Raw genomic sequence first — 27,193 nt, 5'->3', positions numbered from 1 at the left:
TTGGAGGTTAGATAGCACAGTGTAGATATTTGAGGTGTGTGTCTGTGCATGAGCCCCAGTCAGTGTGTAGGTGTGTGAGATAAAACAAACTTAGGGAGGAGGCTTCTGATGTTGACATGCATGAAACCAAGGCTTTTTCGATCACAGAAGTCAACAAATGAGGGTGCCTGGGGACATGCAGGCCTGGGTTTACCTCTACATCACCCGAGGAACAGAGGAGGAGTAGGATGAGGGTGTGGCTAAAGGCTATCAAAACTGGTCGCCTAGGGCGTTGGGGACAAAATAATAAAAGGAGCAGATTTATGGGCATGGTAGAATATATTCAGGGCATAATGTGCAGACAGGGGTATGGTGGGGTGTGGGTTCGGCGGAGGTAAGCCCAGGCACTGGGTGATGATAAGAGAGGTTGTATCTCTTGACATGCTGGTTATAATGGGTGAGGTCACCGCATGTGTGGGAGGTGGGACAAAGGAGGTATCAGAGGTGTGAGGAGTGGAACTAGGGGCTCCATTGTAAACTAAAACAATGATAACTAACCTGAACAACAGTATACAAAGCATATTGATATTTGAGAGAGATATACAGAAAGGCATAAAGTAATCGCAGGTCTTGATTGGGAGAGCTTGCTAAAACAACAGGAGAGACAACAACAGCTAGTCAGCTAACACAACATCAGCAGGTAAAATGGCGATGACTAGGCAGAGAGGGTCGGATTAACTACACACAGAGCCTGAGTTCGCGGCTGGGGCCGACAGATAAAACATAAATAAACAGAATGGAGTACCGTGATTAATAGACAGTCAGCTATGTGATCATAGTGTCCAGGGGGCAGCAGTAGATGTTTAGCTAGCTAAACAATGAACCATAATCACTACTCATGACGTTACTACCCTGCATGAATCTGCAGGTAGCTAACCAACCAGGTTGAATGTTAGCTGGCTAACATTAGGCTATAACTAGCCAAGCTCTGAGATACAAATAATAAGATCATACATGTAACATTAACTAGTGAGCCAGCCAGCTAATGTTAGATAGTGTGTACCTAACAGTACACTTGAAAATGAATTTGTCAAAATTAGAAACATGTCATATCTAAAAATGTAGCTAGGTAGACTATCTTACCCATATACATCATGGTTGGACGCTTCTCCTTGTCACGGATGCCCTTAGTTTGAAGATGTAATCCGGAGACAGGTGTTTTATGCATCTCCTTAGCTATCATACTCTAATTCCACTGATTTCAAAGCTCGGTCCTTGAGAAAGTGGAGTGCAACACTTATGCAGTTCTACTAAGCAATATATAGGTTTTAAAATCTGCGTTAGACAGGATTACCTACACATACTAACCAGCTCAAATAGACAGAAGCATGCCATATGGCAGACCAATCCGAGTTCATCTCTCGTCATGTCCAGCCCACTCATTATCTCAGCCAATCATGGCTAGCGGGAAGGTTGCTGTCGTTTTCTGTGGCTAAACCAACTAGGCTCGTAATTTAACAATTTTATTCGTATTTACAGATGGCATACAAGTTTGTTATTAAGGCACATGAAAGTTCACATGTTCCAGAAGTCATTTCTGGACAAAAAACACATTTAGATTATTTTTTAAAGATTACGTTCAAACGGCACTCGTGTGAAGGAGTAACGACATACGCCTAGAATCCTGAAACGGGTCACATATATGCAAATTGCATCTGATTCTGTTGGTTAGAATGTCTTGACGCTGTTAAAGTGTGATGATGTTTGCATTGAGTTTTAAGTGATTTCACCCTTTAAACAACCTTTAGTGTAAATATTCAGCAGTCAAATGGCTGTGAGCTCATTTTTCTTAAGTGAATAATCCCATGGCCTGTGCCCACAGGCTTGACATCACTCAGCTGACTGACATTTTCACACCATTCATTGCTTTTTACTGTTCAGCTGGGAATTGGAAGGCTATAGTGGATGAATCACGCTGTTTCCCTTCTCCAGAGTGCTAGCCCTTTTAAGTAGACTGATATAATCCACTCTGTAGTGGAGTGAACGCTGCCGCAACGTAGCCCACCCCACGCCCGCTCCACGGCACGCATCCCAGAGGACAGCATTGCTACAGGGCTGACACGCCCACACAGCTCCCTACAACACCCACAAGGTTAATGGGAATGAGAGATCTATTGAGAAGGTCACGACCGCTGGATAAATCCTGCCCTCTCAGTCTGGCAGAGTCAGCTGTGTTTCAAAGATGGGGATGCTTACTAATACGTACTTATCTATCTAACTTGGCCGTCGTAGCAGCACCACTACAAGGAGAATCAGAGGCAATGCTTATGGCCTATAGATAGTGGCGGTATCTCTGTCTGTCTGTCTGTCTGTCTGTCTGTCTGTCTGTCTGTCTGTCTGTCTGTCTGTCTGTCTGTCTGTCTGTCTGTCTGTCTGTCTGTCTGTCTGTGTGTGTTCAGGAGGGAAGAGGATGCTCTGAGGCAGCCTGATTGAGAGTCTCAGGTCTGAGTAGTGATGTGAACTCTCCTCTTGGCCCGTCTATCTCCCACTTCTTTCTGTGTTGCCCTCACACACTAGCCGCCAAGCTCTCGGCTCATTTTTAACAGACGACAGGATAGGAGAGGAGAGCTATTCCCCTGAATAACAAACCCACTCCAACCAGACCTGACTGACTCACAGCAGCCAGCCCGGGGATTCACTCCCCCCAGCCCATGTGGTTGGTGGATGGCCCAGCTACCTGGATGTGACAGTGGGCTGTGAGGTGTGTATGCTGGGGGAGGGAGGGACTGGAGCTGCTGGGGAGAAGAGAGTGGTGTACCTGGCACTTCCTGTGCTTGTTTCTGAGCTCCTGTCCAGCTGAACACTACCCAACCAGTCAGTCGACCACTGAACAGAAAGTGTGTGTAAGCATGTGAGGGTGTGTAGATGTTTGAGGTGTGTGTCTGTGCATGAGCCCCAGTCAGTGTGTAGGTGTGTGAGATGTGTGAGGTGGGTGTAGGTGTGTTAGCCCCAGTCAGTGTGTAGGTGTGTTAGCCCCAGTCAGTGTGGAGGTGTGTTAGCCCCAGTCAGTGTGGAGGTGTGTTAGCCCCAGTCAGTGTGTAGGGTGTTAGCCCCAGTCAGGGTGTAGGTGTGTTAATCCCAGTCAGTGTGGAGGTGTGTAAGCCCCAGTCAGTGTGGAGGTGTGTTAGCCCCAGTCAGTGTGTAGGTGTTAGCCCCAGTCAGGGTGTAGGTGTGTTAACCCCAGTCAGTGTGTAGGTGTGTGAGATGTGTGAGGTGGGTGTAGGTGTGTTAGCCCCAGTCAGTGTGTAGGTGTGTTAGCCCCAGTCAGTATGGAGGTGTGTAAGCCCCAGTCAGTGTGGAGGTGTGTTAGCCCCAGTCAGTGTGTAGGTGTTAGCCCCAGTCAGGGTGTAGGTGTGTTAACCCCAGTCAGTGTGGAGGTGTGTTAGCCCCAGTCAGTGTGGAGGTGTGTTAGCCCCAGTCAGTGTGGAGGTGTGTGAGATGTGTGAGGTGGGTGTAGGTGTGTTAGCCCCAGTCAGTGTGTAGGTGTGTTAGCCCCAGTCAGGGTGGAGCTGTGTTAGCCCCAGTCAGTGTGGAGGTGTGTTAGCCCCAGTCAGTGTGGAGGTGTGTTAGCCCCAGTCAGTGTGTAGGTGTGTTAGCCCCAGTCAGTGTGTAGGTGTGTTAGCCCCAGTCAGGGTGTAGGTGTGTTAGCCCCAGTCAGTGTGTAGGTGTGTTAGCCCCAGTCAGTGTGTAGGTGTGTTAGCCCCAGTCAGAGTGGAGATGTGTTAGCCCCAGTCAGGGTGTAGGTGTGTTAGCCCCAGTCAGTGTGTAGGTGTGTTAGCCCCAGTCAGTGTGTAGGTGTGTTAGCCCCAGTCAGTGTGGAGGTGTGTTAGCCCCAGTCAGTGTGGAGGTGTGTGAGATGTGTGAGGTGGGTGTAGGTGTGTTAGCCCCAGTCAGTGTGTAGGTGTGTTAGCCCCAGTCAGGGTGGAGCTGTGTTAGCCCCAGTCAGTGTGGAGGTGTGTTAGCCCCAGTCAGTGTGGAGGTGTGTTAGCCCCAGTCAGTGTGTAGGTGTGTTAGCCCCAGTCAGTGTGTAGGTGTGTTAACCCCAGTCAGGGTGTCGGTGTGTTAGCCCCAGTCAGTGTGTAGGTGTGTTAGCCCCAGTCAGTGTGTAGGTGTGTTAGCCCCAGTCAGTGTGGAGGTGTGTTAGCCCCAGTCAGTGTGTAGGTGTGTTAGCCCCAGTCAGTGTGTAGGTGTGTTAGCCCCAGTCAGTGTGTAGGTGTGTTAGCCCCAGTCAGTGTGGAGGTGTGTTAGCCCCAGTCAGTGTGGAGGTGTGTTAGCCCCAGTCAGGGTGTAGGTGTGTTAGCCCCAGTCAGTGTGTAGGTGTGTTCGCCCCAGTCAGTGTGTAGGTGTGTTAGCCCCAGTCAGTGTGGAGGTGTGTTAGCCCCAGTCAGTGTGTAGGTGTGTTAGCCCCAGTCAGTGTGTAGGTGTGTTAGCCCCAGTCAGTGTGTAGGTGTGTTAGCCCCAGTCAGTGTGTAGGTGTGTTAGCCCCAGTCAGTGTGTAGGTGTGTTAGCCCCAGTCAGTGTGGAGGTGTGTTAGCCCCAGTCAGGGTGTAGGTGTGTGGTAGGTGTGTTAGCCCCAGTCAGTGTGTAGGTGTGTTAGCCCCAGTCAGTGTTAGGTGTGTTAGCCCCAGTCAGTGTGGAGGTGTGTTAGCCCCAGTCAGTGTGTAGGTGTGTTAGCCCCAGTCAGTGTGTAGGTGTGTTAGCCCCAGTCAGTGTGGAGGTGTGTTAGCCCCAGTCAGTGTGGAGGTGTGTTAGCCCCCGTCAGGGTGTAGGTGTGTTAGCCCCAGTCAGTGTGGAGGTGTGTTAGCCCCAGTCAGTGTGGAGGTGTGTTAGCCCCAGTCAGGGTGTAGGTGTGTTAGCCCCCGTCAGGGTGTAGGTGTGTTAGCCCCAGTCAGTGTGGAGGTGTGTTAGCCCCAGTCAGGGTGTAGGTGTGTTAGCCCCAGTCAGTGTGGAGGTGTGTTAGCCCCAGTCAGTGTGTAGGTGTGTTAGCCCCAGTCAGTGTGTAGGTGTGTTAGCCCCAGTCAGGGTGTAGGTGTGTTAGCCCCAGTCAGTGTGTAGGTGTGTTAGCCCCAGTCAGTGTGTAGGTGTGTTAGCCCCAGTCAGTGTGTAGGTGTGTTAGCCCCAGTCAGTGTGTAGGTGTGTTAGCCCCAGTCAGGGTGTAGGTGTGTTAGCCCCAGTCAGGGTGTAGGTGTGTTAGCCCCAGTCAGGGTGTAGGTGTGTTAGCCCCAGTCAGTGTGGAGGTGTGTTAGCCCCAGTCAGTGTGTAGGTGTGTTAGCCCCAGTCAGTGTGTAGGTGTGTTAGCCCCAGTCAGTGTGTAGGTGTGTTAGCCCCAGTCAGTGTGGAGGTGTGTTAGCCCCAGTCAGTGTGGAGGTGTGTTAGCCCCAGTCAGTGTGGAGGTGTGTTAGCCCCAGTCAGTGTGGAGGTGTGTTAGCCCCAGTCAGTGTGGAGGTGTGTTAGCCCCAGTCAGGGTGTAGGTGTGTTAGCCCCAGTCAGGGTGTAGGTGTGTTAGCCCCAGTCAGTGTGGAGGTGTGTTAGCCCCAGTCAGGGTGTAGGTGTGTTAGCCCCAGTCAGTGTGGAGGTGTGTTAGCCCCAGTCAGTGTGTGGAGGTGTGTTAGCCCCAGTCAGTGTGGAGGTGTGTTAGCCCCAGTCAGTGTGTAGGTGTGTTAGCCCCAGTCAGTGTATAGGTGTGTTCACCCCAGTCAGTGTGTAGGTGTGTTCACCCCAGTCAGTGTGTAGGTGTGTTAGCCCCAGTCAGTGTGTAGGTGTGTTAGCCCCAGTCAGTGTGGAGGTGTGTTAGCCCCAGTCAGTGTGTAGGTGTGTTAGCCCCAGTCAGTGTGTAGGTGTGTTAGCCCCAGTCAGTGTGGAGGTGTGTTAGTCCCAGTCAGTGTGGAGGTGTGTTAGCCCCAGTCAGTGTGGAGGTGTGTTAGCCCCAGTCATGGTGTAGGTGTGTTAGCCCCAGTCAGTGTGTAGGTGTGTTAGCCCCAGTCAGTGTGGTGGTGTGTTAGCCCCAGTCAGTGTGTAGGTGTGTTAGCCCCAGTCAGTGTGTAGGTGTGTTAGCCCCAGTCAGTGTGGAGGTGTGTTAGCCCCAGTCAGGGTGGAGGTGTGTTAGCCCCAGTCAGGGTGTAGGTGTGTTAGCCCCAGTCAGTGTGTGTAGGTGTGTTAGCCCCAGTCAGTGTGGAGGTGTGTTAGCCCCAGTCAGGGTGTAGGTGTGTTAGCCCCAGTCAGTGTGGAGGTGTGTTAGCCCCCAGTCAGTGTGCCCCAGTCAGGTGTGTTAGCCCCAGTCAGTGTGTAGGTGTGTTGTGCCCCAGTCAGTGTGTAGGTGTGTTCACCCCAGTCAGTGTGGAGGTGTGTTAGCCCCAGTCAGTGTGTAGGTGTGTTAGCCCCAGTCAGTGTGTAGGTGTGTTAGCCCCAGTCAGTGTGTAGGTGTGTTAGCCCCAGTCAGTGTGGAGGTGTGTTAGCCCCAGTCAGTGTGGAGGTGTGTTAGCCCCAGTCAGTGTGGAGGTGTGTTAGCCCCAGTCAGGGTGGAGGTGTGTTAGCCCCAGTCAGGGTGGAGGTGTGTTAGCCCCAGTCAGTGTGTAGGTGTGTTAGCCCCAGTCAGTGTGTAGGTGTGTTAGCCCCAGTCAGTGTGGAGGTGTGTTAGCCCCAGTCAGTGTGTAGGTGTGTTAGCCCCAGTCAGTGTGGAGGTGTGTTAGCCCCAGTCAGGGTGTAGGTGTGTTAGCCCCAGTCAGTGTGGAGGTGTGTTAGCCCCAGTCAGGGTGTAGGTGTGTTAGCCCCAGTCAGTGTGGAGGTGTGTTAGCCCCAGTCAGTGTGTAGGTGTGTTAGCCCCAGTCAGGGTGAAGGTGTGTTAGCCCCAGTCAGTGTGTAGGTGTGTTCGCCCCAGTCAGTGTGTAATTGTGTTAGCCCCAGTCAGTGTGGAGGTGTGTTAGCCCCAGTCAGTGTGGAGGTGTGTTCGCCCCAGTCAGTGTGTAGAGACTTTTAATCGTCCTATTTGTACTGCCTGGTTTCTCTCCACTCAGTATAGAGGTCATTCCCTGACAATTAGACTGCTAGTGTGCACTCTCCTGCTCTGCTTCCCCTTCCTCCTCAACCCCTCCCACACCTTACAGGTATTTAAGCTCCCGTTTGCTTTGATTGGAAAATGATGGCAGTCTGAAAATTGTCGCTCTCACAGGGTAGGAAGCGTAGAGGCACAAATGGGGGTGAGAGAACAGAGCAGCGTCGCTAGCTAGGAGGACAGGTGCTCTGTGACAGCTACAAAGTGCTTTGCAGCGAACTAAGGGACAGTGTGTTTCTATGGCCTCTGCTTCTTTAATCGACTAGCCCTCCAACAGCCACTAATCTTAGTGGTCTAACACTGCAGCTTTTCCTCTGGAGATAGCGAGCCATCACACTAACACAGCAGCCTTCACACTAACACAGCAGCCTTCACACTAACACAGCAGCCTTCACACTAACACAGCAGCCTTCACACTAACACAGCAGCCTTTCACACTAACACAGCAACCTTCACACTAACACAGCAGCCTTCACTAACACAGCAGCCTTCACACTAGCACAGCAGCCTTCATACTAACACAGCAACCTTCACACTAACACAGCAGCTTTCACACTAACACAGCAGTGTTTCACACTGACACAGCAGCCTTCACACTAACACAGCAGCCTTCACACTAGTCACACAGCAGCCTTCACACTAACACAGCAACCTTCAGCCCCACTAACACAGCAGCCTTCACATTAACACAGCAGCCTTCACACTAACACAGCAGCCTTCACACTAACACAGCAGCCTTCACACTGACACAGCAGCCTTCACACTAACACAGCAGCTTTCACTGACACAGCAGCCTTTCACACTAACACAGCAACCTTCACACTAACACAGCAGCCTTCACACTAACACAGCAGCCTTCACACTAGCACAGCAGCCTTCATACTAACACAGCAACCTTCACACTAACACAGCAGCTTTCACACTAACACAGCAGCTTTCACACTAACACAGCAGCCTTCACACTAACACAGCAGCCTTCACACTAACACAGCAGCCTTCACACTAACACAGCAACCTTCACACTAACACAGCAGCCTTCACATTAACACAGCAGCCTTCACACTAACACAGCAGCCTTCACACTAACACAGCAGCCTTCACACTGACACAGCAGCCTTTCAGTCACTAACACAGCAACCTTCACACTAACACAGCAGCCTTCACACTAACACAGCAGCCTTCACACTAGCACAGCAGCCTTCATACTAACACAGCAACCTTCACACTAACCAGTCAGCTTTCACACTAACACAGCAGCTTTCACACTGACACAGCAGCCTTCACACTAACACAGCAGCCTTCACACTAACACAGCAGCCTTCACACTAACACAGCAACCTTCACACTAACACTTTTTCACATTAACACAGCAGCCTTCAGACTAACACAGCAGCCTTCACACAGCACAGCAGCCTTCATACTAACACAGCAACCTTCACACTAACACAGCAGCTTTCACTAACACAGCAGCTTTCACACTAACACAGCAGCCTTCACACTAACACAGCAGCCTTCACACTAACACAGCAGCTTAGCCCCACACTAACACAGCAGCCTTACTAACACAGCAGCCTTCACACTAACACAGCAGCCTTCACACTAACACAGCAACCTTCACACTAACACAGCAGCCTTCACATTAACACAGCAGCCTTCAGACTAACACAGCAGCCTTCACACTAACACAGCAGCTTTCACACTAACACAGCAGCTTTCACACTGACACAGCAGCCTTCACACTAACACAGCAGCCTTCACACTAACACAGCAGCCTTCACACTAACACAGCAACCTTCACACTAACACAGCAGCCTTCACACTAACACAGCAGCCTTCACACTAACACAGCAGCCTTCACACTAACACAGCAGCCTTCACACTGACACAGCAGCCTTTCACACTAACACAGCAACCTTCACACTAACACAGCAGCCTTCACACTAACACAGCAGCCTTCACACTAGCACAGCAGCCTTCATACTAACACAGCAACCTTCACACTAACACAGCAGCTTTCACACTAACACATCAGCTTTCACACTAACACAGCAGCCTTCACACTAACACAGCAGCCTTCACACTAACACAGCAGCCTTCACACTAACACAGCAACCTTCACACTAACACAGCAGCCTTCACATTAACACAGCAGCCTTCAGACTAACACAGCAGCCTTCACACTAGCACAGCAGCCTTCATACTAACACAGCAACCTTCACACTAACACAGCAGCTTTCACACTAACACAGCAGCTTTCACACTAACACAGCAGCCTTCACACTAACACAGCAGCCTTCACACTAACACAGCAGCTTTCACACTAACACAGCAGCCTTCACACTAACACAGCAGCCTTCACACTAACACAGCAGCCTTCACACTAACACAGCAACCTTCACACTAACACATGACAGCCTTCACATTAACACAGCAGCCTTCAGACTAACACAGCAGCCTTCACACTAACACAGCAAGCAGCCACCATCCACATTTGTACACCACAACTATTAATCTAACACAGCAACTTTCACACTTAGGCATGGGCAACTTTTATTCTAACTCAGCAACTCACGCTGTATAATAACACTGTATAATACCAGGCTGTTTCTACTGTGGAGGATCAGTGAAGGAATGATAATGTTTGCCTGGAGCTTGTCAGAGCAGAGCAGAGGTGCAGCCCTGGCCATTTGCATTTGTATGGATGCTGGGGTTTACCTGCACTGTGCAGTGGTATCCAACCCAGCAGAGGAGAAGCAGCTTATATTGTGCAGTGGGCAGGATGACATGCATGTGAATTTGAATAGCAGAGAGAGAGAGAGAGCGAGAGAGCGAGAGAGAAAGAGAGAGAGAGGGAGAGAGAGAGGGAGAGAGGAGAGAGAGGAGAGAGAGAGAGAGAGAGAGAGAGAGAGAGAGAGAGAGAGAGAGAGAGAGAGAGAGAGAGAGGCCCTGTTAAATCTGAGGCTGTGGGTTAGACACGAAGCCAGGAGGCAGACAGACAAACAGATGGACAGGCCTAGGGCCCAAGCAGGCAGTGGAGCAGACAGATTGTGCGGCGCAATGAACAGGCTCGGCCTACCAAAAAGAAGAGCAGGCGATAGACACACGGCACAGATACGCCAGCCCTGTCAGCCAAGCCAGTCACACAGACACACACTCCTGTATATTTCATAAAGCCCAGATAGATGTGTGGTAAATAGGATACGGCTGGAGATGACTTTCTCACTGGTGTGGATGAACCCCCCCCCTATCAGTCTGTCAGAGTGGAATGTTATTTCTGGTCTGATCACCCCCCCCCCCCCTCCACCACACACACCCCTCCTAGACAGGTCCTGCTCTGTTTACCCCAGCTGCTCCTCTCTGAAGGATTGAGATTGTGAAGCTTGTGAATTTGTGTGTGTTTGCGCGTGTGTGTGTGTGTGTGTGTGTGTGTGTGTGTGTGTGTGTGTGTGTGTGTGTGTGTGTGTGTGTGTGTGTGTGTGTGTGTGTGTGTGTGTGTGTGTGTGTGTGTGTGTGTGTGTGTGTGAGACTTTGTGTGTGTATGTGTGTGAGACTTTTTGTGCGGATGTGTGTGTGCCCATGCTTGGCATGTGTGGTTTCATGTTTGTATATGTCTATACAGATATATCTGTGTGCATGTTATTTAGCGAGAACATTGATGTATTTCTCTCAGCGGTGTTGACAGAGAGTACATATATACATGTTCATACAGGCTTGCTGTATTGCTAGTATTTAGACCTGTCACATCTACCAGCTGATAAGCATTGTGTTGGAGGAGAATATGTTAGTCATAAGAGGGCAGAACTAAGTGTGTGTGAGAGCAGAGAGTAGATGGCAGGAGAGATAGAGAGGGGAGCGAGAGAGAGAGAGAAATAGTGCAAGAGAGAGACCCACAAAGAATTCACATTTTAATAAACTCCCATATCTCTTGGGTGAAATACCACAGTGTGCAATCACAGCAGCAGGATTTGTGACCTGTTGCCACAAGAAAAGGGCAACCAGTGAAGACCAAACACCATTGTAAATACAACCTATATTTATGTTTATTTATTTTCCCTTTTGTACTTTAACTATTTGCACATCATTACAACACTGTATATAGACATAATATGACATTTGAAATGTCTTTATTTGTTTGGAACGTTTGTGAGTGCAATGTTTTACTGTTCATTTGTTACTGTTTATTTCACTCTCTTTTATTATCTATATCACTTGCTTTGGAGAGAGAGAGAGAGAGAGAGAGAGAGAGAGAGAGAGAGAGAGAGAGAGAGAGAGAGAGAGAGAGAGAGAGAGAGAGTTACTGTTTAGAGAGAGAGAGAGAGAGAGAGAGAGAGATCTAGAGAGAGAGAGAGAGAGAGAGAGAGAGAGAGAGAGAGAGAGAGAGAGAGAGAGAGAGAGAGAGAGAGAGAGACTACAGTCTACTCCTGAATGATAAGAAGGTCTGCCAGGGTTAGAATAGACATGAAGCCTCTCCACTAGCAGGTGACTGTGGTGCTGGGCAATAGAAAGTGGCTACAGGAAGACATTTTCAAATAATCAATGTTTGGAGGCTCTTCTACAACTATCCTGATGCACCAGTAGTTTCAAAAGGCGCTGGAATACTCTGAAGGATTGACCTTAGATTTTTCCCCAGACAAGCAAACTTTAGCTTTTTAGAAAAAAGCAACAGTATTGTTCTGTGAGTCCTACTGGAATCTGGATATGTCCTGCCCAGTGCCATTCTTCTCCCTCCATGGGGCCATTAGGACTGATTTTTCATTTTTTCCCCCACTGTGTTCACAGGTTGAATGTAAGAAGGCCCAGCCCAAGGAGGTGATGTTCCCACCAGGCACGCGAGGGAGGGCCAGGGGCCTGCCCTACACCATGGATGCCTTCATGCTGGGGATGGGCATGCTGAGTGAGTATGGACCAACACTACTCCAGCAAAGTCCAGCACACTACTCAGTCCCACACGGTAACATTCCCTAACACTCACTCTCCAACAATCGTGCAGGTCTCTGAATCATTGTTTTTTCTTTAAGTAATAAAGGAGAACCAATGTGCTGGTGATGTACAGTGCCTTCAGAAAGTATGCACACCCCTTGACTTTTTCCAAATGTTGTTGTTTTACAGCCTGAATTTAACATGAATTAAATTGAGATTTTGATCACTGGCCTACACACAATACCCCAGAATGTCAAAGTGGAATTATGTTTTTTTTTTTTTTTTTTTTTTGACAAATTCTTAAAAATAAAAGCTTAAATGTCTTCAGTCAAAATTATTCAATCCCTTTGTTATGGTAAACCTTAAACCTTAAAAGTTGCTTAAGTCACATAATAAGTTGCATGGACTCACTCTGTGTGCAGTAATAGTCATTCAAAAACCATGTTAAAAACTATATAATTCTGTACCCTCCACACACACAGTACAATTATCTGTAAGGTCCCTCAGTCTGAGCAGTGAATTTCAAATACAGATTCAACCACAAAGACCAGGGAGGTTTTCCAATGCATCGCAAAGAACTTGTTAGTAGCTGGGTAAAAAAAAAAGTAGATGGCAAAGTGGCAAAGTAATTAACTTTTTCTCCTGAATATAAAGTGTTATGTTTGGGGAAAATCCAATACAACGCATTACTGAGTACCACTCTCCACATTTTCAAGCATAGTGGTGTCTGCATCATGTTATGGGTATGCTTGTCATTGTTAAGGACTGGGGAGTTTTTCAGGATAAAAAATAAATGGAATGGAGGTAAGCACAGGCAAAATCCTAGAGGAAAACCTTGTTTAGTCTGCTTTCCACCAGACACTGGGAGATGAATTCACCTTTCAGCAGAACAATAACCTAAAACACAAGGCCAAATCTACACTGAAGTTGCTTACCAAGAAGTCAGTGAATGTTCCTGAGTGGCCAAGTTACAGTTTGACTTAAATCTACTTGGAAATCTATGGCAAGACCTGAAAATGATTGTCTAGCAATGATCAACAACCAATTTGACTTAAATAGGACTTAAATATTTTTTTAAAGAATAATGGGTAAATGTTGCACCATTCAGGTGTGGAAAGCTCTCAGAGACTTACCCAGAAAGACTCACAGCTGTAATCGCTGCCAACGGTGCTTCTACAAAGTATTAAGGGGGTGTGAATACTTATGTAAATGTTCTATTTCTTTATTTCATTTTCAATACATTTGAAAAAATGTATTGGGTCTAACTAATGTCTCGTGAGATAGAGGAAAATGTACTCAGATTATTGAGCTCCACATTGAGCTCATCTAAGGTGTGCCGTTTCCGTGTCCACAAGACGTCTACTTTCCTGGCGCTGATGAGTCACGGGTGGTCCTGGGCGTAGGGAACAGGGCACCACATTACCGGGATAAATGGAGAGGAAAATTGAGGTGATGTCATATTATGGATTCATCACTCCGTCTGTGTGACCCCAGCAGTGGGTAATGACAGGGACACAGAGGGGTGTCATGGAGGGCCCTCATCTAAAGGCAGCCAGCTGTAGCTGTACCTCTTCTCTCCTTTCCTCTTCTCTCCTTCATCATCATTCAGCTCCCCATCTCTCTCTTTCCTCACCTCTCTGTCTCAGGGCGAGGGGTTGCTAAGGGCATGACACTGATATCACACTGATTTTGCTGATGGTTTATGGTAAAAGTGGCAGTAACACCCGTAAGTGGTTCTGTCAGCACTGTCTAAGTAGTTCCCAGTCCAGATTTTGTCCGTTTGAACTATTTAACAAGCACAGTGAACTTTTCGGAACTTATTACGGATCAATGCGTCACTATGGATGAGGGGAAAAACAGTCTGCTCCGGAGGGAGAAATAGGGGCAGAGGAGGCGGGGAGTGCTCATGTGAGAATATTAACTGCCAACTTATTTGGAGACACTCTTATCTAAATGAAATTGGAAAAGGCAGGACAGCGAAACATTCCTTTGTATAATTTGCATTTTGAAAAAAAAACAGAGCCAGGCTCATTATTTAAGGAACTGTAAGGTTCTTATAAGCCAAATCTCATTAAAACTTGCCACTAGTTCCTTTGTTTACTGCACCTAATCTAGCCATTTATCTTTATTGTGTTGTGCCCGATGTATGTTTGCTGAAATTAATACAGATTTGAACCTGGGCAAGTATGGGTGTACCAGATGGATAATTGATTTTGAAGTGAATCAGAACTGTTGAGCCATAAAATAGGTACATTAGCATGCATATTAATAACGCAAATAACAGGGCCTGGAAATAGCCACCGGGCCAGATCCAATGACAGACTTTATTTACTGAGATGGCGGGCGGCAGAGATGCTAGGTTCAACACAGCAACACGCCAGAGTAATGAGTTTCCTTCTTCTCCTCTCCTCCTCCTTCTCTTCTCCTCCCTCTTTCTGTCTTCTGTCTTCTCCGCTCAGACTCAGATCCCCCTAGTGTATATGCTCGTACCCCTACCTCTGTTAACAATGACACATTGCATATACACACATGCAGGCTGCTGATTGGGGTGTCTGAATTATGTGTCCCGTTTAAAGTAACTGTCCAATATTTATGACTTACAATATGAGTGAAATTGTTTTCCTTAAAAAAAATGGTAATTAACTATGCTAAAAAAGCAGATTTTCTGTGTTGGAATGTTGTAGGCATACCTCAACAATATAATGGTGTGGGTGTACCTCAACAATATAATGGTGTGGGTGTACCTCAACAATATAATGGTGTGGGTGTACCTCAACAATATAATGGTATGGGTGTACCTCAACAATATAATGGTGTGGGTGTACCTCAACAATATAATGGTGTGGGTGTACCTCAACAATATAATGGTGTGGGTGTACCTCAACAATATAATGGTGTGGGTGTACCTCAACAATATAATGGTGTGGGTGTAGGCTCAACAATATAATGGTGTTGGGTTGTACATACCTCAACAATATAATGGTGTGGGTGTACCTCAACAATATAATGGTGTGGGTGTACCTCAACAATATAATGGTGTGGGTGTACCTCAACAATATAATGGTATGGGTGTACCTCAACAATATAATGGTGTGGGTGTACCTCAACAATATAATGGTGTGGGTGTACCTCAACAATATAATGGTGTGGGTGTACCTCAACAATATAATGGTGTAGGCTTACCTCAACAATATAATGGTGTTGGTGTACCTAGGCACCTCAACAATATAATGGTGTGGGTGTACCTCAACAATATAATGGTGTGGGTGTACCTCAACAATATAATGGTGTGGGTGTACCTCAACAATATAATGGTGTGGGTGTACCTCAACAATATAATGGTGTGGGTGTACCTCAACAATATAATGGTGTGGGTGTACCTCAACAATATAATGGTGTGGGTGTACCTCAACAATATAATGGTGTGGGTGTACCCCAACAATATAATGGTGTGGGTGTACCTCAACAATATAATGGTGTGGGTGTACCTCAACAATATAATGGTGTGGGTGTACCTCAACAATATAATGGTGTGGGTGTACCTCAACAATATAATGGTGTGGGTGTACCTCAACAATATAATGGTGTAGGCTTACCTCAACAATATAATGGTGTTGGTGTACCTCAACAATATAATGTTGTAGGCATACCTCAACAATATAATGGTGTGGGTGTACCTCAACAATATAATGGTGTGGGTGTACCTCAACAATATAATGGTGTGGGTGTACCTCAACAATATAATGGTGTGGGTGTACCTCAACAATATAATGGTGTGGGTGTACCTCAACAATATAATGGTGTGGGTGTACCTCAACAATATAATGGTGTGGGTGTACCTCAACAATATAATGGTGTGGGTGTACCTCAACAATATAATGGTGTGGGTGTACCTCAACAATATAATGGTGTGGGTGTACCCCAACAATATAATGGTGTGGGTGTACCTCAACAATATAATGGTGTGGGTGTACCTCAACAATATAATGGTGTGGGTGTACCTCAACAATATAATGGTGTGGGTGTACCTCAACAATATAATGGTGTGGTGTACCTCAACAATATAATGGTGTGGGTGTATCAACAATATAATGGTGTGGGTGTACCTCAACAATATAATGGTGTGGGTGTACCTCAACAATATAATGGTGTGGGTGTACCTCAACAATATAATGGTGTGGGTGTACCTCAACAATATAATGGTGTGGGTGTACCTCAACAATATAATGGTGTGGGTGTACCTCAACAATATAATGGTGTGGGTGTACCTCAACAATATAATGGTGTGGGTGTACCCCAACAATATAATGGTGTGGGTGTACCCCAACAATATAATGGTGTTGGTGTACCTCAACAATATAATGGTGTGGGTGTACCCCAACAATATAATGGTGTTGGTGTACCCCGACATTTACATTACATTACATTTAAGTCATTTAGCAGACGCTCTTATCCAGAGCGACTTACAAATTGGTGCATTCACCTTATGACATCCAGTAGAACAGTCACTTTACAATAGTGCATCTAAATCTTAAGGGGGGGGGGGGTGAGAAGGATTACTTATCCTATCCTAAGTATTCCTTAAAGAGGTGGGGTTTCAGGTGTCCAGGTGTCTCCGGAAGGTGTGATGGTGTTGGTGTACCCCAACAATATAATGGTGTGGGTGTACCTTAAGAATATAATGGTGTGGGCGTACCCCAACAACAGAATGGTGTGGGCGTACCACAACAATATACACAACAACAACAATATAATGGTGTGGGTGTACCCCAACAATATAATGGTGTGAGTTTACCCCAACAACAGAATGGTGTGGGCGTACCCCAACAACAGAATTGTGTGGGCGTACCCCAACAATAGAATGGTGTGGGCGTACCCCAACAACAGAATGGTGTGGGCGTACCCCAACAACAAAATGGTGTGGGCGTACCCCAACAACAAAATGGTGTGGGCGTATACCGGTCATAAAAAATATTATTCTATTATTAATATTTTGGAAACGGTCTGTTACAGATACAATTTTAAGGTGAAATGTTTTGTGTTTTTTCTCCCATTTATGCCACCAATACAAGTAAATGTCAACTCAAGAACATTATTTGGGTATGAGTTAACAGAATATTAACTTTTAAAAGTGATATTTTCAATGGACAGTTACTTAAAACATCTATGAATGTGTGTCAGACTGTGGAGATGAGTGGGTGTGTGAGGAAAGTTGACATTTTTCCCCTCTATGGGCAAGTGACTGCGGTTGCTCTGTATGCCCCTGATGTGCTGTAGCCCTCCCTCCATGTCCTGAGGCAGCGGCCCATGTGTCAACAGAGCGCCACAGAACAGTATTCACACCATGCCCTTTAAATACCAGCCCCTGACCCCCCCACTCCCTGCCATGTAGATGTGCCTCATTTAACTCTCTGCTGGGACAGTCAGCACATACTACCTAGTGAACTGCAGCAGGAGGCCCAGGGCAAACACACACACAAATACACTCACACACACACACACACAGACACAGACACAGCAAGGCCGGTGCCAGAACGAATCAGTTGGATGGGCATTTGATTTCCATAGGGGGGCCTCCTATGTGTGGACGTGCACCATTCTTTTTAACAGTATGCACAAATAATCATTTTGTTGTTGTCAGTACAAAAGGTCAGTACAAAATCATCACAAAAGCAATAATGACATTATAATGACTATACTGAACAAAAATATAAACGCAACATGTAAAGTGCGGCATGTTTCATGAGGTGAAATAAAAGATCCCAGAACATTTCCGATATGCACAAAAAGCTTATTGCTCTCACATTTTGTGCACAGATTTGCTTACATCCCTGTGAATATTTCTCCTTTACCAAGATAATCCATCCACCTGATAGGTGTGGCATATCAAGAAGCTGATGAAACAGCATGATCCTTACACAGGTGCAACTAGGTGACAATATTGGTGACAATATTACCGCCACATGGGCAGTCATGAGTAATGACTGCAGTAAAATTCCATGTGACATGGTAATCTCCCTTTATGCACTCTGGACATGCTTTGGTATTACCCAACTTGCTAACTACCATCAGGTCCTAATGGCCTGGTACTCCGGGCTCTATTGTCCCTCTTTAGAGACACCACAAAAATCCTGAATTAAAATGATGATTGTGCCATTATACAATGCATAGGCTAACGCATATTACATTACGCATGGTAGAAAAACATAAAACAAAACCGATTTAAGATGTCTTTGGTACATAATTGGTCTAGCCTACACTCCAAAATTAAACAAATGAGAGTAAATCACTTTTGAGTGTGGACCGTATTATTATGCAGATTGGATGGACTGGTTACCTTATGCTACACTCCAAAATGTCTATCCATGAGTCTGGAAGAGAACGTATAGCCCGAGGCGATGCTGTAGGTTCATTGATTGTGCAGGGCGGCTTACAGTTAGCCTACAATTAGTGCATTTGTATTTGATTTTGAATAGCCTATTAATAGGACATTGTTTATGTTTCCATAATTAATAGGGTGACACATTCCCTTCAGCTTTACAGAATATCACCAACATGCGTTTCCATCCCCTCTCTCCTTTATTCCTTTCTCGAGCGCGCAGATGGCTGTCAACAGTTTAGGGAAATATGTTTAATTGCGAAAACACATTACTATTGATGTTCCTGAACAGATTTCACTTGGTTTCCCAAATTAAGCCCTGGGTAGCTGCAGGAACAAGGTTGGAGAGCCCATGGCAAACAGAGTGCGGATGGAATATCACCTGTCGGGTAGCGAGATCATGCTCCTCAAACAGTGGTTGATGCTGGGAGTGAATGAAGTGTTCTTAAATTTATTCATCAGCTGCTCATATGAAGCACATGCTAAAACCCAAGTAGCTTACAAAGTAGACCGGCGGGAAAGCGTGGCCTCCATTCGCTATTCGAATGCATACAGATGGCATGTATTCCCCCCCTGCCCCTTTGATAAATGGGCCATTCTAAAACAAAACTAATTTGACATATTAGTAAAGATTAGATTCATTTGAGAATAGTCTGATTGGTGAAAATATGATCACTTGATGAGAGAACAGCTGTGAAGCCTGAGGCAAGGAACAGAGCGCAAGGTTTTTTTTGACACTTTCTCAAATAGTCAATAATCACATCATGCAGCCCATATATGTGTTGATTCCTAAGACATTCTAAAAGGTTTGTATCATCCACAACTAAAGTTGACAAATAACTCTAAATCTAGCACATAGGATCTATGATCACTTTTACACTCAACATAGACACTTTATATGCACACTCGCTCTGTAATGGGAAAAATGGTCCTTTTTATTTGATTCAGCTACATTCAATTATATTTTTCTTACTATAAAATCAGATCAAATAAAATAATGGCACAGGACTTACACTACACAACCAAAAGTATGTGGACAGCTGCTCGTCCAACATCTCATTCCAAAATTGTTGCGGGGACTTGCTTGATATTGAGCGATTAGGCCTGGCTCGCTGTCGGCGTTCCAATTCATCGAGAAGGTTTTCGATGGGGATGAGGTCAGGGTTCTGTGCAGGCCACTCAAGTTCTTCAACACCGATCTCGACAAACCATTTCAGTATGGACCTCGCTTTATGCACGGGAGCATTGTCATGCTGAAACAGGAAAGGGCCTTACCCAAACTGTTGCACAAAGTTGGAAGCACAGAATCATGTAGAATGTCATTGTAGACTGTAGGGTTAAGATTTCCCTTTACTGGAACTAAGGGACCTAACCCGAACCATGAAAAACAGCACCAGACCATTATTCCTCCTCCAACAAACTTTATAGTTGGCACAATGCATTCGGGCAGGTAGTGTTCTCCAGGCATCCGCCAAACTCTGATTCGTCTGTCGGACTGCCAGATGGTGAAGCGTGATTCATCACTATAGTGAACACGTTTCCACTGCTCCAGAGTCCAATGGCGGCGAGCTTTAAACCACTCCAGCTGACACTTGGCATTGCGCATAGTGATCTTAGGCTTATGTGCGGCTGCTCGTCCATGGAAACCCATTTCATGAAACTCCCAACCAACAGTTCTTGCGCTGATGTTGCTTCCAGAGGCAGGTTGGAACTCGGTAGTAAGTGTTGCAACCATGGACTGACGCCTTAAGAAGGAAAGAAATTCCACTAATTAACTTTTAAAAATGCACACCTGTTAATTGAAATGCATTGCAGGTGACTACCTCGTGAAGATGGTTGAGAGAATGCCAAGCGTGTGCAAAGCCGTCATCAAGGCAAAGGGTGGCTACTTTGAAGAATTTCAAATATAACATATATTTTGATTTGTTTAACACTTTTTGGGTTACTACATGTTTCTATATGTGCTATTTCATTGTCTTTGATGTCTAAAGAAAAACCGTTGAATGAGTAGGTGTGTCCAAACTTTTGACTGCTATGTGTGAAATTCATTTTTTAGGTGAAATTTTGAGGCAATTATCAGGGTTATTATCAACTTGGCGTGGCACCTTCAACTATCAGCAGAACTACGTTCGTGAGAAGCAGGGGCAATGGAGGAAAACCATTTAAAAATGATGTCCTCTTAAAACTGGTTATAACACCAGTTCTGTTTGTGATATTAAGATTATAACAACGACGGTGTGTTTTATAGACTGATTTAGAAAAAGTCAAGGACAGAGGGGGGCATGACTTTAAATGGCAGAGTAATATTTTTTTAAATGAATGAACAGTCCAAATGACTGCTTTAGCAGTTCTAGTGTGGGTTTTATAGTAAAGACAGGTAATTTAACTGTACAAATGTGTGACCTTTTAATGTGGTATGAACACAACCTGTCATGATGGTTTCATTTGATTGTCAAACAAATCACTTAAAAAGTAGGTTACCTTTGCACGTTCGTCCTAAATAGCTTTTTAGCGAGCAAAAAAACGCCCCTCTGTCTTACTACATGTAGCCCATGTATCTGATGCTGTTTGGCAAAAAAAGAGAAAGACATTGCCATACTATTTTAGTCCAGACAGAGTCAGATACACTTACTGAGACAGAGGGGCACTCTTTCGCTCGCTCAAATACTTTATCTGAGATTGATGCATCTTTCCGTCGGCTCGCGTCTTGGTCAAATAAATTGTCAGTGGTGTAAAGTACTTACACCACTGGTTTGCTTAATATAAGGAATTTGAAATGACTTATACTTTTACTTTTGATACTGAAGTACATTTGAGCAATTACATTTACTTACTACTTAAGTATATTTAAAACCAAATTCTTTTAGACTTTTACTCAAATAGTATTTTACTGGGTGACTTTACTTTTACTCATTTTCTGTTAAGGTGTCTTTACTTTTACTCAAGTGTGACAATTGAGTACTTTTTCCAACCCTGTAAATGATCATTATTTAAATATTTTATTTGGACAGGCAAGGAGGTATGGTAGGGCATGCCTGGCCCCCCAAGGCCTGCCCATAACGCCTGCCCTGACACACAGGTTGAAATTCTCCCACCGAACTCCATGTGGTTTGTTCAATCACAGTTTAGGTGATGGTATTTTTCTACATTGACGGGCCAAATTCTAAAGCAATGTGTGTATTATCATTGTCATCGTAAAGATAATGATGCCATCACTTCCCATGATATCACATCATTGCCACATTCACAGTGATCCACCTCTGACACTTCTCTTTGTGTTCAGTGATTTGTTTTCTCATCAGTCCCTAAGCTGGTCTAGCCTCTCATATTTCGTTCCTGCAGGTCAGGTCTCCCCTCATCGCCCCTCAGTCAGAAGCATCTTCTCACTTGTTCAGGATTAAATTGAGCTTTGTCATGGGCAGCAAAAGGCTGATTGGATATTTATTACCCAGACATACATGTTTCTTTGCCCTGGAAGTAGAGAGCTGGCCTCTGAGCTGTCCTCTGTCTCTGTCACAACACCCCTGGTCTGGTCTGGGGTGATGCTGAGAATTGACAAGGCTTAGCTGGGGGAAGCCGATTTAAAGTGTCCGGTGACTATACTATATCCTATTTCTGTAGAACGTTAGTTGCAGCGTGAACTCACTCGAGAGAGCAAAGCTGTTTGACATAATGGAGACTTTCACAGGGGAACAGCGAAGTAGTTTATCAAGTTAGTACTCTGTGATAACCTTAACACAAGGCTATCATGGTGTGTGTTTTCTATAAAACAAAGATATCCGAGTGGATTCTAGTGATTTGCTTCTGGCTTGAGGGAATCCCTTTTTACTGGCCGATTTAGACAAAGCTTTGGCTGGAGATGATAACTTTTTATGACAACAGAGAAAGGCTTTGAAATAGCCTCGCTTTAAAAGGAACAGTATGTTTGCGATGATCAAACTGATCTTCCTTGATCTGTCCTTCGATCAAACTCACTCACTTACTCACCTGTTCACACACTGTTCACACACTCAAATGTCTCAATATACAGAGGGATACACACACACACGCACAAACAGAGACACACACTCAGCTCTCACACACATCCCGAACACACACTTTCTCAATATGTTCCCACAGCTGCTGCTGTTTGAAAGCTGTCCAGATAATTAACTTGTGGACTGGTGGTTGTAATGAGCGTCTTGACAGCAGAGGAACAATAAATAAACTTTGTCTTGTTGGCCCGACGGGTCTGCTTCAAGTATACACACACACACACACACACACACACACACACACACACACACACACACACACACACACACACACACACTCTTATCCATCCTCCATCTGGCTGGGATTGATACTGTGTGTGTTTGTGTTCAAATCAAATTGTATTTGTCACATATGCCGAATACAACAGGTGTAGGCCTTACAGTGAAACACTTACTTACAAGCCCCTAACAGACAGTGCAGTTTACAAAAAAAAACAATAAGAAGAACTAAAAGTAACAAATAATTATAGAGCAGCAGTAAAATAACAATAGCGAGGCTGTATAACGGGGGTACCTGTACAGAGTCAATGTGCAGGGGCACCGGTTCCTTGAGGTAATATGTACGTGTGTGTGTGTGTGTGTGTGTGTGTGTGTGTGTGTGTGTGTGTGTGTGTGTGTGTGTGTGTGTGTGTGTGTGTGTGTGTGTGTGTGTGTGTGTGTGTGTGTGTGTGTGTGTGTGTGTGTGTGTGCATCTCTATACAGTATACTGAGATCTGGCCTACTTTCCCCCAGGTATGTTTCAACTGGTAACTGTTCAGCTGACATATTGCTCATTAGGGCCGGCCCCGACCCAAAAAAAGAATGGTCAACCGATAGTTGTCTGTTCTTTCGACCAATCGTTTGGTCATCATTTTTAAACATGTATTTTTCGATATATAGACACACCCTATGTTTGAATGAAATCAACTTTATGTAGGCTACTGTGCTTGTCTGATGCTTTAAAAAATGAAGACACAAAAATGACTAAAAGAGGGAGCCAGAGATGAATATAAACAGAGGAAAAAACCCTGTTCCCGACCCGCCGACTGCCCGCTGCTGCTGGTCCACTCCTGAAGTTTCCGGTAATAGGCTACACCAGTGGTTGGCAACCTTTTCCATTTGGAGTGCCAAGTTATCGTACCATTTCTACTGATCTGCGTGCCAGTTATAATTTTCATATGCACATTTTTGTGGAACAGTTTCATTTAATTTATATTAAAGTCTTCATGCCTCAAAATCAATGTAACGTCAAAAATCTATCGAAATGAAAATGATACAAAAAATGACTTCTATTGCCATTGCCAATATGTAAAAATAGTCTACATAAACCAACAAATAAAAACATTGCAGCCTGCAGGCAGAAAATATCCTGATAAAAATAAATATCCTATAAATCACATTGGCTACGCATGGCCTGTCTGAAAATAACTTGAAACATTGCATCAGATATTAACTCCAGCCTGATCATGCTAGCTAACTTGCCACATTGTTTAAGCTTCGGACAGACAGACACAGCTGTAGACTATTTGCGCATGGGATTGGAAGTAATCAGGTAGGCCTATTTTTATGTTTCCACTGGACATTATTTTCCTTATTTCCTTATTTTCCCTTTCATGTTGTGGTTATCGAAAGGGAGAGAGCTGGAAAGACTTTTAAATAGGCTACATTGAGGAACTATTGGCACATTTTGTCATGTGTGCTCCCTCTCCGGCCTCTAGGTCACCAGGCTGCTCGTTATGGCACACACCTGTCACCATCGTTACGCGCATCTGCGCATTATGACACTCACCTGGACTCCATCATCTCCTTGATTATCTGCCCTATATATGTCACTCCCTTTGGTTCCCTCTCCAGGCGTCATTGTTTCTGTTCCTGTGTCATGTCTGTGCTTTGTTTGTGTTTCTTATTTTGTATTATATTGTGTATATTTATTAAAACACTCACTCCCTGAACTTGCTTCCCGACTCTCAAAGCACATCGTTACATATTTATAGGCCTACATGTGACCGCTGAGTCACAGTAATCTCCTTTTTATATACTCTATACATGCTTTGGTACTACCCAACTTGCTAACTACCATCAGGTCCTAATGGCCTGGTACCCAGACTCATGGATAGAAACCTTTGCGTGCAGGACAAGTAGCCTAGGTCTAATTCTATGCATAATCAAGATTGTCTTTTGTTTGGAGCGCTCCTGTCAATGAATTAATTGACAACTCATAAGAGGAATGAAATAAACCAAAAATGTTTTTCTCACAAGTGAAGCCTAGGTTGTGTGCTCTGCAAACAACATGTCCACTCCTACAATGACAACGGTAAGACTGTAATAATAATATATTGAATGCGTTAACAGAAATTATCGTAACCAAACAAACACTGTAGATTAGAAATGATGGGAATTAACAGTAAATGTAGGCTACTACTGGTGATACTGGTGGGCCATCCCTGCGGCCTCTTCAGTGGATTAGTCCACTGAGACAGATGTGAATCAGACAGTTGTCTCGTGTGCCATAAATCGGTTTATATACAATACCAGTCAAAAGTTTGGACAGACCTACTCATTCAAGGGTTTTTCTTAATTTTTTACTATTTTCTACATTGTAGAATAATACTGAAGACATCAAAACTATGAAATAACACATATGGAATCATGTAGTAACCAAAAAAGGGTTAAATAAACATATTTTATAGTTGAGATTTGTCAAAGTAGACACCCTTTGCCTTGATAGCTTTGCACACTCTTGGCATTCTCTCAACCATCTTCATGAGGAATCATTTTCCAACAGTCTTGAAAGAGTTGATATGCAGAGCACTTGTTGGCTGCTTTTCCTTCACTCTGCGGCCCAACTCATCCACAAAGCATCTCATTTGAGTTAAGGTTGGGTAATTGTGGAGGCCAGGTCATCTGATGCAGCACTCCATCACTCTCCTTTTTGGTCAAATAGCCCTTACACAGCCTGGAGGTGTGTTTTGGGTCATTGTCCTGTAGAAAAAAACAATGATAGTCCCACTAAGCACAAACTAGATGGGATGGCGTATTGCTGCAGAATGCTGTGTTAGCCATGCTGGTTAAGTGCCTTGAATTCTAAATAAATCACAGACAGAGTCACCAGCAAAGCACCATCACACCTCCTCCTCCATGCTTCATGGTGGGAACCACACATGCAGAGATCATCCGTTCACCTACTCTGCGTCTCACAAAGACACAGCGGATGGAACCAAAAATCTCAATTTTGGACTCATCAGACCAAAGGACAGATTTCCACCGGTCTAATGTCAATTGCTCGTGTTTCTTGGGCCAAGCAAGTGTCTTCTTCTGATTGGTGTCCTTTAGTAGTGTTTTCTCTGCAGCAGTTCGACCATGAAGGCCTGATTCATTCAGTCTCCTCTGAACAGTTAATGTTGTCTGTTACTGGGACTCTGTGAAGCATTTATTTGGGCTGCAATTTCTGAGGTGCATTTAACTCTAATGAACTTATCCTCTGCAGTTTCATGATAGTGCCTGATGGTTTTTGCGACTCTACTTGAAGAAACATTCTAAATTCTTTAAGTTTTCCAGATTGACTGACCTTCATGTCTTAAAGTAATGATGTACTGTCGTTTCTCTTTACTTTTTTGAGCTGTTCTTGCCATAATATGGACTTGATCTTTTACCACGTAGGGCTGTCTTCTGTATACCACCCCTACCTTGTCACAACACAACTGATTGGCTCATACGCATTAAAAAGGAAAGAAATTAGGAAGGAAGAAATTGAAATGCATTCATGAAGCTGGTTGATAGAATGTAAATGAGAGAAGGTTAAGCTCTGCCTTATCTCAGCTCACTGGTCACGATAACAACACTCACCCGTAGCACGTGCTCCAGCAGGTATATCTCACTGGTCATCCCCAAAGCCAACTCCTCCCTTGGCCCGCCTTTCCTTCCACTTCTCTGCTGCCAGTGACTGGAATTAATTGCACAAATCGCTGAAGCTGGAGACTTATATTTCCCTCACTAACTTTAAACATCCGCTATCTGAGCAGCTAACCGATCGCTGCAAGCTGTACATAGCCCATCTATAAATAGCCCACCCAATCTACCTACCTCATCCCCATATTGTTTTTATTTACTTTTCTGCTCTTTTGCACACCAGTATCTCTACTTGCACATCATCATCTGCTTATTTATCACTCAGTGTTAATCTGCTAAATTGTAATTACTTCGCTACTATGGCCTATTTATTGCCTACCTCCTTACGCCATTTGCACACACTGTATATAGACTTTCTTTTGTTCTATTGTGTTATTGACTGTACGCTTGTTTATTCCATGTGTAACTCTGTGTTGTTGTTTGTGTCGCACTACTTTGCTTTATCTTGGCCAGGTCGCAGTTGTAAATGTGAACTTGCTCTCAACTAGCTTACCTGGTTAAATATAGGTGAAATAAATAAAAAATGTAAGTGCCAAGAGTGTGCAAAGCTGTCATCAAGGCAAAGGGTGGCTACTTTGAAGAATCTCAAATATAAAATATATTTTGATTTAAAACTTTTTGGGTTACTACATGATCACATGTGTTATTTCATAGTTTTGATGTCTTCACTATTTTTCTGCAATGTAGAAAATAGTCAACAAAAGAATAACGCTTGAATGAGTTGGTGTGTCCAAACTTTTGACTGGTACTGTATATATTTGCCACTTCGCCACAAATAAAATCTCGGTCGGCCAACAGTTTATCCACCAAATAATCGACCAGTCTACTAAACGGGGTCAGCCCTATTGCTAATTTCCACACCAACCATGACAAATGCAAAGG

At 44.8% G+C, this 27,193-nt stretch overlaps 1 protein-coding gene across 15 annotated transcripts in view; it reads left to right on the top strand.

Moving 5' to 3' along the window:
• LOC118389693 (RNA-binding protein Musashi homolog 2-like) overlaps positions 1-27,193 on the top strand; it is a 335,623-nt gene that overhangs the window by 257,801 nt on the left and 50,629 nt on the right. For 9 of the 15 annotated variants that reach the window (XM_052457214.1, XM_052457215.1, XM_052457208.1 and 6 more), the window contains exon 9: positions 11,870-12,041. In XM_052457214.1, coding sequence (XP_052313174.1) covers positions 11,870-12,041 — 172 coding nt within the window. The remainder of the gene's footprint in view (positions 1-11,869; positions 12,042-27,193) is intronic. The other 6 variants (XM_052457216.1, XM_052457217.1, XM_052457210.1 and 3 more) reach the window with 1 other exon arrangement.

The sequence above is a fragment of the Oncorhynchus keta genome, chromosome 11 (genome assembly GCF_023373465.1).
Source record: "Oncorhynchus keta strain PuntledgeMale-10-30-2019 chromosome 11, Oket_V2, whole genome shotgun sequence".
NCBI lineage: Eukaryota > Metazoa > Chordata > Actinopteri > Salmoniformes > Salmonidae > Oncorhynchus > Oncorhynchus keta.
The sequence above is the reverse complement of the archived record's forward strand: the minus strand, read 5'-3'. Positions and strand labels throughout refer to the sequence as shown.